The sequence below is a fragment of the Larus michahellis genome, chromosome 13 (assembly GCF_964199755.1).
Source record: "Larus michahellis chromosome 13, bLarMic1.1, whole genome shotgun sequence".
Lineage (NCBI taxonomy): Eukaryota > Metazoa > Chordata > Aves > Charadriiformes > Laridae > Larus > Larus michahellis.
This window is the reverse complement of record NC_133908.1, coordinates 5,558,211-5,570,277: the sequence shown is the minus strand read 5'-3', so window position 1 is coordinate 5,570,277 and position 12,067 is coordinate 5,558,211. Positions and strand designations below refer to the sequence as shown.

Genomic DNA, 12,067 nt, shown 5'->3' with positions numbered 1-12,067 from the left:
AGAAAATAAACCTAGTGATTGCCAATACTAATTATTAACCAGCCAGAGCGTTTCAACATAAAAAAACAGTCTTATTGCCAAGTTTTACCTTGGTTCCACAGGGGCAGGTAAGCAGATCTGAAGGGAAGGAAAGGAAGAGAAGCTATAGGAATCTAGGAGACAGGTAAAGCCCAAATTGATATTACTGGCCGGAAGACGCCTGCAGGTTTACTTGCAAAAACAGAAACTGAAAAATAGGAACTTGTATATTGGTTGACGGAACAGGAGCAAATAAGAAAAAGCGTCAAAAAAGCCTTCCAGGATAGGCCCTGGCAGACAGCAGTAATTTATATTAAGTACCCACTTCAAAATACTTCAGGAGGTCAAGCATCTCAAGATTATACAATAGCACAACATCAAGGATCTGTTTTCGTATTTTTAAGATGTTGTATTAGCTTTTCAGTTGTCGCCAACTTTACTGATGCAACAAAACTGGAATTACCTAGACGACAGAATATATAAATACACATAAATCTACCATTAAAAATTCTAATCCTCCAGATACTTAAAAATAACCAGTGCGCTGCTTTTAAGAAGTATGAGTAGTTGCTAAGGGTATTCACATCAGTAATATTTATTGTACAAATGGAAGAAAAATAGATTTAGATAAATGAGAACTTACACGACCTCTGAGCAAGCTCAGATGCCAGTAGCAGTCTGGATACAGCAACACGTAACAGCTACCTTTTCCTGCTTCTGTAACATACCATTACAGAAGTATGTAAGGAACCAATAAATATACATACACTAATTGCTGGGAGAAAAAAAAATACACAAACAAACCCAAAATCAACGAAATAAGTTTAGGGACTAGGCTTAAGTTAGCTAAAATAGAGAGGCATTCTGTAAGAACAAATATTGCTTCTGTTTGAAGCAGGTAAACATCAAATAAAGTTACTGGTATTTTCATGTGTAAAGGTGATTTAGTGGTTAGCACTTCAGAAAAAAAGTTTAGAAGTTACAGTGGACAGAAGCAAATACAAGTCTCTACATCGGTTTAAGAAGTAACGCCCTCTACAACTTTTCATCTCCTGAGCAGAACTGCACCACAACTGCTCTACCAAGCAAATAACTAAATGTGCCTTTGGAAACTCCACTTCAACACATTCTAAATCAACACATTCTAGATGGCAGTGTGTGTTTTGGGTTTTGTGGGGGGCATATGTGTGGTCTTTTTTTTTTCTTCTTCTTCTTTTCAGCATACCAGTATTTTTAATTATTTTTTTTTTAGCATGTGAGGCAACTTCTCGTTAAACTTTTGATTATGTTTTAACCCATCAATGATGTGTTAGGTAACTCAATCTCTGCTCTGAACAAAAGACAGGACAGCTTATGTAGAGATAACATCCCCGAAGCAGCATTTTATTTTATTCATTTGATTCCAAAACATTCAATTTAGAAGTCTGGCATCTCAGTCATCCATCTTAACATGGGCTAATATTGACATAGTGCTGTCAGAATACACAGACAACTAAACAGCCAAAGAGTTTACAAAAAATAAATTCATGATTCTTCAAAACAACTGCAAAAGGTTACAAGTATCAAAACTCTTAGGTAGATGCACTGCATTAAAAGAACCTGTGCACATAAAAGAGAGGCAAAAAAACCAAATTGCTACTGAAACCTCACATTTCAAACAGTTTATTGTAAACTGATGAACAGGGCTGTCATTTCACATCAGCTTAACAGTTTTCCTTGACTGAAAAAAATTTGGGGTGGCTAATTTACTTTGCATGCACAAAATGTACTGCTTAACAGAACTGTCAGCTCATTTCAAATGGAAAAAAATTTAACTGGAATCTAATTATCTTCAATCACTTTCCATTATTCTTTCCCATATTTTCCAATCAACAGGCAAACTAAAAATGCCTCATTTACTATGCATCTTTCTGCACTGCTCAAGTGCAACTAAGATAAATAGGGCCAATAAACCAACTGATCCATCAATGCCCATGAAGACTCATCTGAAACTGCTTCTTGATAAAGTGGACAGCAGATCTGAACAGCTGTACAATACAGATATGCTTAGCACTAGATATTTAGTGTGACTGTGGCAAGGAAATATTGGTGATGATGGGGATGGTGAAGTGGATGGAAGAGGGACGGGAGGAAAGCTTTTTAATTATTGCCCTCTCCTGCTTCTTCATCTTGCTGGTCACTCGTCCACAGAGTGAGGTTATCTCGAAGTAACTGCATGATGAGAGTGGAGTCCTTGTAGGAATCCTCATTTAGTGTGTCCAGCTCTGCTATGGCATCATCAAAGGCTTGTTTGGCTAAAAGGCAGGCCTGCTCAGGAGCATTCTGGATTTCATAGTAGAATACCGAGAAATTGAGTGCCAGCCCAAGCCTAATTGGGTGAGTGGGCTGCATGTGCTCTTTGCTGATTTCAAAAGCCTCTTTATAGGCAGCTTCTGAGGCTTCCACAACACTGTTCTTCTTCTCTCCAGCAGCAACTTCTGCCAAATAGCGGTAGTAATCCCCTTTCATTTTCAGATAAAAGACCTTGCTCTCATACTGGAAGTCATTGCAGTTCTTGATCAAGTATTTATCTAGGAGAGCCAAAACATCATTGCAGACTGTCTCAAGCTCTTTTTCTATCTTCTCCCTATAAGCTTTAACCTTCTCCAGCTTCTTCTCATTCCCATCTGCCATGGTCTTCTGCTCTATGCTGCTGATGACACGCCAGGAAGACCGTCTAGCTCCAACCACATTCTTGTAGGCTACAGACAGCAGGTTTCTATCCTCATTTGACAGAGGCTCATTCAGCTCAGTTACCTGAAAATACAGATAAAGATCAAATTTAAAGGGTTTGTCTTAGAGAAGAGCACACTTCCTTCAATACTTCTATCATGAAGTGCAAGATTCAAAATTCCTTCTAGATCCCAAAATTCCTTCTAGACAGGAGTCAATTTGTAATGTTGAAAGTTTAAAACTGTTTCTGCAGTCAAGACTTAAGAGTGAAAACCCCACAGTTCTGTTGTAATGGAACGGGTATTTAGAAACCCAAACTGCAAAGCACATTCACTGAATAAAAGTGAGTCAGGTTTGTGTAATGGAGGGGCATTCACAGAAGAAAGGTTCAGGTTTTTTAGGAAGTCTTTGCTATACTTATGCAGACTACACTCTTAGCGATGAATTTAAATGTACCTAGAATAAATACCAGCTTTATGAATCTGGAACACAGCACAGAGACTGGAAACTGGTGCAGTCCTTGCATTTCTTTCCCCTGCTGCTTGCTTTCATTGGACAGCAGAGATGGAAGCGCTGCAGTCATTATGATTAAACTCTGCATAGTACAAACGGAATTAGTGTTTCATAGTATCTTTCTGTCACATAGCGAGCAATTATACAATGTAATACAAAATTTATCCTGATTTCTGCTACCTGGTGGCTGCAGACAAATCTCAGGGATAGGACTGAAAGAAACGGCATAGAAATAGAACAGGAAATCAAGAAAAAGCAAGACACAAGCAGCTCCAAATCCCTACTACAAAAAGCTGAGATAGAGGAAGGATAATGCTTCTAATACTATATTTAGGCCTATTTCACTTGCTGTGTTAATTTAGGGAATAAAATCTATCAGGCTTAAAATCACTTGAAGTTGTTCTTTCGCAAATTTACAAACATTAAGTTAAACTCACAGGAATTAGTACAAAAAATGCAACTCCACAACTCTAAGCAAACTACATTAACTGCATTAAGTCACTAGAATTCTAAGGACATGTACCTTGGTGTGAAAGTAAACGTGTCCTTGCTCAGACATTGCTAAAATCATTAACTGTTTCTTTAAAAATGTGCGTATTGACTGCTTGACAGGCACCAGAATGATTGCAACCAAATACTTACATATTACAAATAATTAAGTCACAAATATTTACACTACTCTGAGACTGCTGGTTTAGCCAGTGAACCAATAAATGTGCATCTTTCCAAGTCTAAAAAATAATTTATATGAATTATAACTGTTACAGTAAGAGAGAACTTACTTTCAAATTCAGATTTTGTTCTTGGACAATTCTAAGTCAATTAGTTTTATCTCCAAAAGGCCTTTTCCCCACAGCTCAGGAACCCAAACTCCCCAAAGACACTGCTCTGCCTGGCCTAATACAAGCAGAGACAATCTACAGAGGGTGAAATGCACTGGAATCAACTCTAATGACATCTTCATAATCTTCACAGCTTCCACTCAACATTCTTCCCCACAATCCCTCCCTCAGTAATCTCTACTCCAACCTGCCTATATCATCTTCTCTAGTAAAGATATTAACTCCCTCAAGATGTAAAAGCTCAGCTAAGAGCTTTTTGTTCCCTAACACCTACTAGGACTTACCTCTGTTCTTTACGCTCAGCTAACGACTACTTTCACATTCCCCCTGCTTCAAACTAAATATCCTCCTAAATGCTGGTATTTAAGTATTCAATAACAAAAAAAAAAAAAAGGCAATCATCCTAAACCTTGTTATAATTACTTCTTCTACCTTCTTATAAACTTCCTAATATAAACATTTAGAGACAGATGTCTTCTGTGTATTCAAAACACCAAAACGGCATTTTACAGTACATAACAAATGGCCTGGGAACCATCAAAAATTTTTGAGTACTGAACCCTAAATTTTTATTATGCTATATAGCCTGTGTATTTTTAAGGGGAGATAAATTAATCTGTTTCCAAATTCCATGCAGTTTGTCACAAGAGACAAAATACAATCCTACAGGAATACCACTAGTCTTGAAAGAGTATTCCAAGTCTTTTTCTAGTCTATTGTCTCTCTTCTGGTGTTATTCATTTTTAATTGCAGAAAATGCATCATAACACCCACCCTGAAGAAGCTGATTTATAAAGCCCACCTGCACAGGCACCATTGCAATGGCAGATAACCTACACCTGAAAAGCCTTATGACCTTCCCTAATCACAATCAAAATTCAATGCAAGTGTTGATAAACAGCATATTTGCAGAAGTTTCAGAAGATCACATTAATAGAGGAAGGATCTTTTAAAATTAGCGTGAACTTTGGTAATGTTGGCTGGTCTTTACTCAACATTCAGTATTAAAAGTAGGTCTACAGTAGAATCTTTAAATGCAGTGTAACTTTTGGAAGCATCTTCATGCTGTATTTAGACCAGCCAGTTGAAGTTTAGCCCTTGCATCAGCTGGGTTGAGTAAGTTTGCTAAAACTCTCAATACAAACCAGACTCACAGAACTTACCCTGACATAGCAAGACTGAGAAATAGCACAGAATATTCAAGATACATTCATGTAAAGCACAATAAAAAGCCCAGGAAAAAAGCCATCTCTCAGGACTAACTGCAGAACAATTGCTCATATGTGGAAAAATAATGTTAACTTCTTAATCAAAACATGAAACTATCTGAAAGATAGGATTAAGAGACTATTCCAGATCATCACTAGACTGCTGTGTAATTTAATTCCCAAAACAGACTTAAACTCACCTTGAAACTGTTCCTTAAAAGTAAAAAGGAAAAATTAACACAGAAGCTAATTCAACATGCTTAGGACATGTTTACTAGCTTTAAGATGCATCAGAAGTTACTGATATATCTTGGAGAATCAGCAACTACCATCAACTCAAGTCCACCTCAAAACACCTGGGTTTTTGGTAATGAGTACAGTCTTTTTAGACTACATAAAAATAGAAATAAAAATCTGCTCTGTCAACTGTGACTTTCAAAAATGTTTTCTAAACAATTAGTGACAAATTAAAAAAGTAACTGAACTGTAAAGTTCTGAAGAAGAGAGTAAAAACGTTTGTCAACTACACATCCCTCGGTCAAACATAGTGCCTTTCCAAATGCAACCCCCTAACAGTCAGACAGCAAAGCATTACCATTCCACAATAAAGCTATACAAAGCTAGCATAAAGTACAATTTGCTGCAAAAAAACCTCAGGACCCTGAAGACCACCACCAAAAGTCAAACCAAGAAAGGTTTGAAAGCAGCTTATTTTTCCTTTCTTCAAATTTTCTACATTTCCAGTTAGAAGAAAACAGGACGTCAATATTTAACGGTTTTAAAATTACAGAGGTGAGATTTTAGCACTTTATCAAAGGAATTCAATCTTGCAATGCAAAAATAAAGCTTTTTGGTTTTTTCAAGCCATTGAAAATGGCTTGAAGAAGTCATTTGTGAGCAGCTGCCATAACAGGTACAATATATCATAGCCACAAGACTACACACAGCACTGACACAAGCTTCAAACCACAAAGCGAATTACTTTTTCAGATAAGGTACAGTTAGGATATCCAATGCCATACCATTCCTGGGCATAACTCATATCCCCTGGCAGATTCTGTTAACTTAATCTAGAAACTCATAACCACTTTCAAAGAAAGCAGAATTTGATGTGGAGCAAAGGAACTCAGCGTAACAAGCTAGTAGTTCTGTGGCAGAAGTTTCCAATGCTCAGAGCAAAGCTCAATTCCTTTCTAGTGTCACCTTTCAACATGCTTCAGGACATCAGTGTCATTTCCCTCCGCCTAATTTTTATTTCATTAGTTCTGAACTATTTCCTTCTCATTTTGAAGCTTGTGATTTCCGAGAGGGAAATGGCAAATGATACCCCATCCTAGCTAAAAAATGCTGATAGTCTATGTAGATATATCTAAAAATAACTCCTACCTCCCTGGTGTAACAGCTATATTACAAGGAACTAGACTCAAAGGAAAGCATATGTCCTTTATGGAGCTATCTACCGTTTTATCTATTTAATATACATTAGCAAAATAGATAAAACCAGACATGTTTCTCTTCACACATGGGGATGATGTAGACTAAAAGAAAACCTGAAGTGCTGAAAGAAATTTATTTCTTCCTATCTTCCATTCTACCTATAGCCTTTCTTTAACAGAAAAGATCTCTGACTGCAACAATTTAGTTTTACATTTTAGATGTAGACACACTTTCTCATAATGGCTGTTAGGAGAAACAAATGATGAAAAGCCATTTGTAGTATGACTTCAAAGTAGTATTTACTTACTCGGGTGTTACTCTATACTTTCCTTATGCAAACACACCTCTCCCTCTCTTACACACACCTCAGTTTGGGGTTATTTTCAGTCCTGAGCAAGATGATGCAACTGAACACATGGGCTATGATATGCTAGCAGCGTTCACTCGGACTGACAGTCTGCTTTTTCTAAGAGTACAGTCTAAATAATTTTATTTCCATAATACTTACAGGTATCTCCTCCTCTGCTTTATGCCCACAAAGTTCTTTCACAGTTTACTGGGGAAAAAAATGGGAGTATATAAAAGGAATCCCAACTATAACCCTGTCATTCCTAACTACACACCCTGATGACAGTGGCAGTACTGTATCGGCTCAGAAATTACTTACACGTGTGTGATCCTACATAGGCCATACCAAACCGAGTTACTTTCACATGGTTAACACACCAAAGTGAAGGTTCCACAACTGACAGCGGATCTATGATGAGCTGTTGGATTACCTAGTAGAATTTGACACAGGTCAACTGAATGTATGTGATTATACTTCTCTTTTGTTAGCCAGAGATACATGTCAGAGCTAGAGCCAGTTCTTAGCAAGCTGCTGCAAAAATGACTGTACCTAAGCCAGTATAAAGTCAGGTTTAGTCATTAAAACTCTCCTGATACAAAGTTATGCAGTCCATAATTTTTAATAGAATCCAGACTAATCAATTTAAACCACATCAGTTCTTGCATCACGTGGCTCCAGCTTTTTACATCAAGCATTGGAAGTATTATAGCTGGATTTACTGCATAAAACCACAGTAGGGAAGTAATCTCACAACAGGGGAGGATATTGTTCATGTTAAAGGCATCTCATTGCCCCCTGCTACATACACCTACCTCATTAACCCCAAACCAGACAACGATATGAAGGAGAACTGAGTGACACAATACTACAAGTATGGAACATCCCAAATTTTTAAGTCCATTTATGTACACAGATAAAGCCTAAAAATTAAACTAGAACCTCAAGCTATTTTGCTTTAAAAAAACTCTAGATCATTCCAAGACTTAAATTTATTCCATGCTGAGTAGTATTTCACATATGACTAATTTTAAAATTATACATCTCATGTAACTCAGATGCATCTTACAAATTTTAAAGTGTAAATGACTCTCTACCCGCTATGTAGTTATACTAGAAAAGCAACATAATACAGCTCCTGAGCACTACGTATTAGGATTAATGCTGTCTGAAATACTACTGGTTTATACAGCCAAAATGTTTAACCATTTCTGGAATGATCTAAACCCAAAGGTACTCAATGCGCTATTCTCAACATGCTACAGTATTTGTTCCATCAAATGAGAACCTGTAACTCACACTAAAAGCAAATTTTTCCCCAGTGTGTTGAGAAGTAATTTTTTACCTACCGTGTTCTTTCAGTGGCAGTCTCAAAAATAATGCAAATATGCTTTCACTAAAATAATCTTTGTTACTTTAAGTTTTAGGAGCAACTATCAGGCTGTTGGCAACGTTGTGTAGTATAAAGTGTGGTGATAAATATGCAGAACTGGAATTAATCATTCAGAGTTCTATTTACACTGGAAGCAGACTATTTTCATATAGCACCTTTAAAAACCTTCAGGTATGTTATATTCAGAGATTTTTAAACATTTTTTAAAAGAAACTTTTCAAATCAAGATATGCTGCATTGAGAATAGATATCTGAGTTAGAACACTGATTTCCTGTTGAAGGAAGTCTAACATCTTTGGAGTGCAAGAAGATTATTTGAATAATATTCTATATGGATAAAAAGTTGTCTTCATTGCTGTTATTTATAATCACTGAAATTGAAGGAAATATTGAAGGGAATGTCTGTGTGAGAACAGACAGCCCACATAACAACATTTCATAAGAGCTTATGCTCAGACCTAAAAAAATCAAGTTCAAACACTGAAGAGCATTCTGGAAATTACCATGTTGTAGTGACCACCTGTGAAAGAAGTAGCCAAGAGATGCTACATTATAGGCATGCAACAGCATAGGAACAGCTTAAAATAAGGAAACTTTTGCCTTTTAAATTCAGCTTTACTTTTTGTATTTTGAAAGCATCTATAACATAATGTTTTCTAAATGCTCGAGACTCACCTCACTTACAAAGTGTTCTCAAGCTCCCAATTACAGAAGCTCATCATTATACAACTTACTTGAGAGCAAAAGTAGCATTAGAGACGAGAATACCGTGACTTAAGATGAATGAAAACTATACAGTAATTAAGGCAGTTTAAAAGACAACTGGACATACACATTAGTTACATGTACTTTATTTACTTATTTCCCGAAGTATCACAACTGTGTTCTGTTTGTTTCACATATGTTCAGAGAGCCATACATACACTATAGTTCAGTGATATTCGGAAAAATAAAAAGCTATCTACTAACTACAGCTAGAAAAAGTCTTCTAGAGCAGCGGTAGACCTTAGCTCTTTCTCAGCTTCATCTTTAAGAATTAGCAATTGAAAGATTCAGGAGATAAACAGAGCTGTTGCTACTACATTCTGTGTATCAAGATTTCTAGTGATATCATGATAATACAGCTTATTTTAATGTCTAGTGCCTGATATTAAGATTCTCAGAAGTATTGCTGCTTTAGAACTGGATTGGTCATAGTATTTATTATTACAAAAAAGCAAAAGTGAAGAAGTGATGAAGACATACATCACAGACCCTGAATGAGACTGAACAGCTTGATTCTACAACAAAAATATGAACTCCGTTTGAAGCTGCTCTTTCAAACTAAAATAATGTAGTGTCTTTAAACAGCAATACTCTCAAGGGAAACTTGATTCCTCTTGGGGTCTTTTGGTGTTCACATTGGACAGATCGGCAATGTAATCAGATACAGCAAAGACACTCCTAACCATTTAATGGCATTAGTGTTACCCTTAAAATCCAGAATATACGAATATTTTTTTTTTTAAAAAAGGGACTAGACATAATAAGTTTGATCACTCTGCAATTTTATTATGTATCAGTACAGACAGGTCAGTACAAGTCATTTTCATTGCTCGGTTCTGAAAGGAGCTGAGTTGCAACCATAACTTAGTGTTTAAACACGTGTCAGTATTCAACTGGGTAAGGAATGCATTGAGAATATTACCCTACAAAGAAGAGGCAAAAAGGCAACGTTAAAGCTTGGGAAACACTCTGTGCACTGGGGTAGCTGGTATACCCGGATGCAACCACTATACCATCTTTGAGTCAGAGCGCTCGTGTTTGTGGGTGAGGGCCCTGTCCGTGCCTTTTATCGCGAGGCAAAGGAAACGTCTAGAAAAGGAAGGGGCTGCTCTAGCCGCGCGGTTTCCCCAGAAGCCCCCCGCCCCAGCGGGCATCCCACCCGACCAGCACCCCCAGCCTCCCCCCTAGAAGGGGAGACGCACCCCAAGGTCAAAGCCACCACCCCCACCGCAAGCCCCCTGGGGAGGGGCGGTGTGGGAGCACGGACCCCATCTTGAGCAGGGGTCAGAGAAAGAATCCACAGCGCTCCCGCCGCGACGGGGAGAGAGGCGGGCAGCGTTCAAACTGCTGGGCTGCGAGCCGGATTGGCGGGGATGGGGGAGAGCGGCGAGAGGAGGGCATGGGGACAGCCACACCCCCAGGGCAGGGACAGCCGAGGGAGCCGGAGGGCTGCGGGGCAGCGGTTACGAGGGAATGAAGGGAACAAGGAAGGAAGTAAAGAAATTTTGAAAGAAAAGGGAGATCTAGGTCCAGTTTGGACGGGCTATTGTTTGTCTCGTCTCTCCCCGAGGCAGGTAGTAACGGGCGCCGCCCCGCACGGCGGCAAGATGTCCCGGCGGGACGGCCTGGCTCTCGCTCCCGCCCTCCTTTCTTCGCAGCCACGGGTGGGACCTGGTGGCTCGCATCCTCCCCGGGACCCAGCCCCGCCTCAGACCAGCCCGGACTTCCTCTCCCTCCCCCGCCACTACCCACCCTACACACTCCTCCCCGGGTACGACCCGGAGCCGCCACGCTACCAGCCCCACTCACCGACTTCATGGCCGAGGCCATGTCGTCGTATCTCTCCGCCTGCTCGGCCAGGCGGGCTCGCTGCAGCAGCTGCTCTCGGTCCCCCATCGCCGCGTCCGTGGTGGCTGCCGGGCTGGGCACTCTGCGCCCCTCAGAGAGAGAGGAAGGAGGGGGGCGGGGAGCTGCGCCTGGAAACGCGCGGGCGCTGCGAGTAGGGAATCTGAAGGGAGCCGCCGCCGCCTCACACTCACTCGCCCGCCCGCTCTGGGCGACCGCCGGGCTCGCCTCAGCCGCGCCTGCGGGGCGACGGTTGGCGCCTCGCGCTCAGCGGACGGCGGCAAGGCGGGACAGCCGCGCGCTCGCTGCGTGCCCTCCGCCCGCCGCGCCTGCAGCTCGCGCCCCTCCGCCCGGCTCGGCGCCTCGCGCTGCTGCCGCCGCCTGCGCCTGCGCGCGGGGAAGGCAAGGAGGGGGCGGAGCCGCGGAGACTGCAGGGGAGGGGAGGGGGCGCTGCTCCCCCGCGTTCTATTTCTAGGTGACGTCACTTGCTATAAATAGCTACCCGGGGGCGCCGGCTGGGGGGGCTGCGCATGCGCGCTGCGAGTGCTGCATTTTACTGCTGCAAAGGTGGAGGTGGGCGCTGGGCGCGGACGGGACGGGCCCGGCCAACGCCCGGCCCCCCCCTCGCCCACACGGCGCGGAGCTGCCCCGCCGGCCCCGGGAAACCGGCGGAGCAGGGACACCGCCTACACGCGTCCGAGGCTGCTGCCGCCGCGCCATGGCCGCTTTGTGCCGCCGCAGCCTCCCCGCGCCAGCCCGGCCCTGCAGCATTATTATAGTGTCGCGTCCCCTTCCAGATCTCGGATGCCAGCGGCTTTGACACGTTCCCCGTTGGGGGGGGTGTAGGCAGGGGCCTGCTCTGCTACCTCGCCTAAGAGATGCAACTAAATTAAGTTTTACTACATATTTTAAGAGCTCCTCTTTCATACATCGACAGAGCCCCAGCCTTACATAAAAACCATCTTGAGGGAAAAGCACTGCACAAACG

At 41.4% G+C, this 12,067-nt stretch overlaps 1 protein-coding gene across 1 annotated transcript; it reads right to left on the bottom strand.

Annotated features, from left to right (window-relative positions):
* Positions 1 to 1,369: 1,369 nt before the first annotated feature.
* Positions 1,370 to 11,571, bottom strand: YWHAH (tyrosine 3-monooxygenase/tryptophan 5-monooxygenase activation protein eta). The gene is made up of 2 exons (XM_074606258.1): positions 11,044 to 11,571; positions 1,370 to 2,814 (listed from the first exon to the last, which is right to left on the bottom strand). Exons 1-2 carry the CDS (start codon positions 11,128 to 11,130, stop codon positions 2,158 to 2,160), a joined length of 744 nt encoding a protein of 247 aa, XP_074462359.1. The 5' UTR covers positions 11,131 to 11,571; the 3' UTR covers positions 1,370 to 2,157.
* Positions 11,572 to 12,067: the final 496 nt, after the last annotated feature.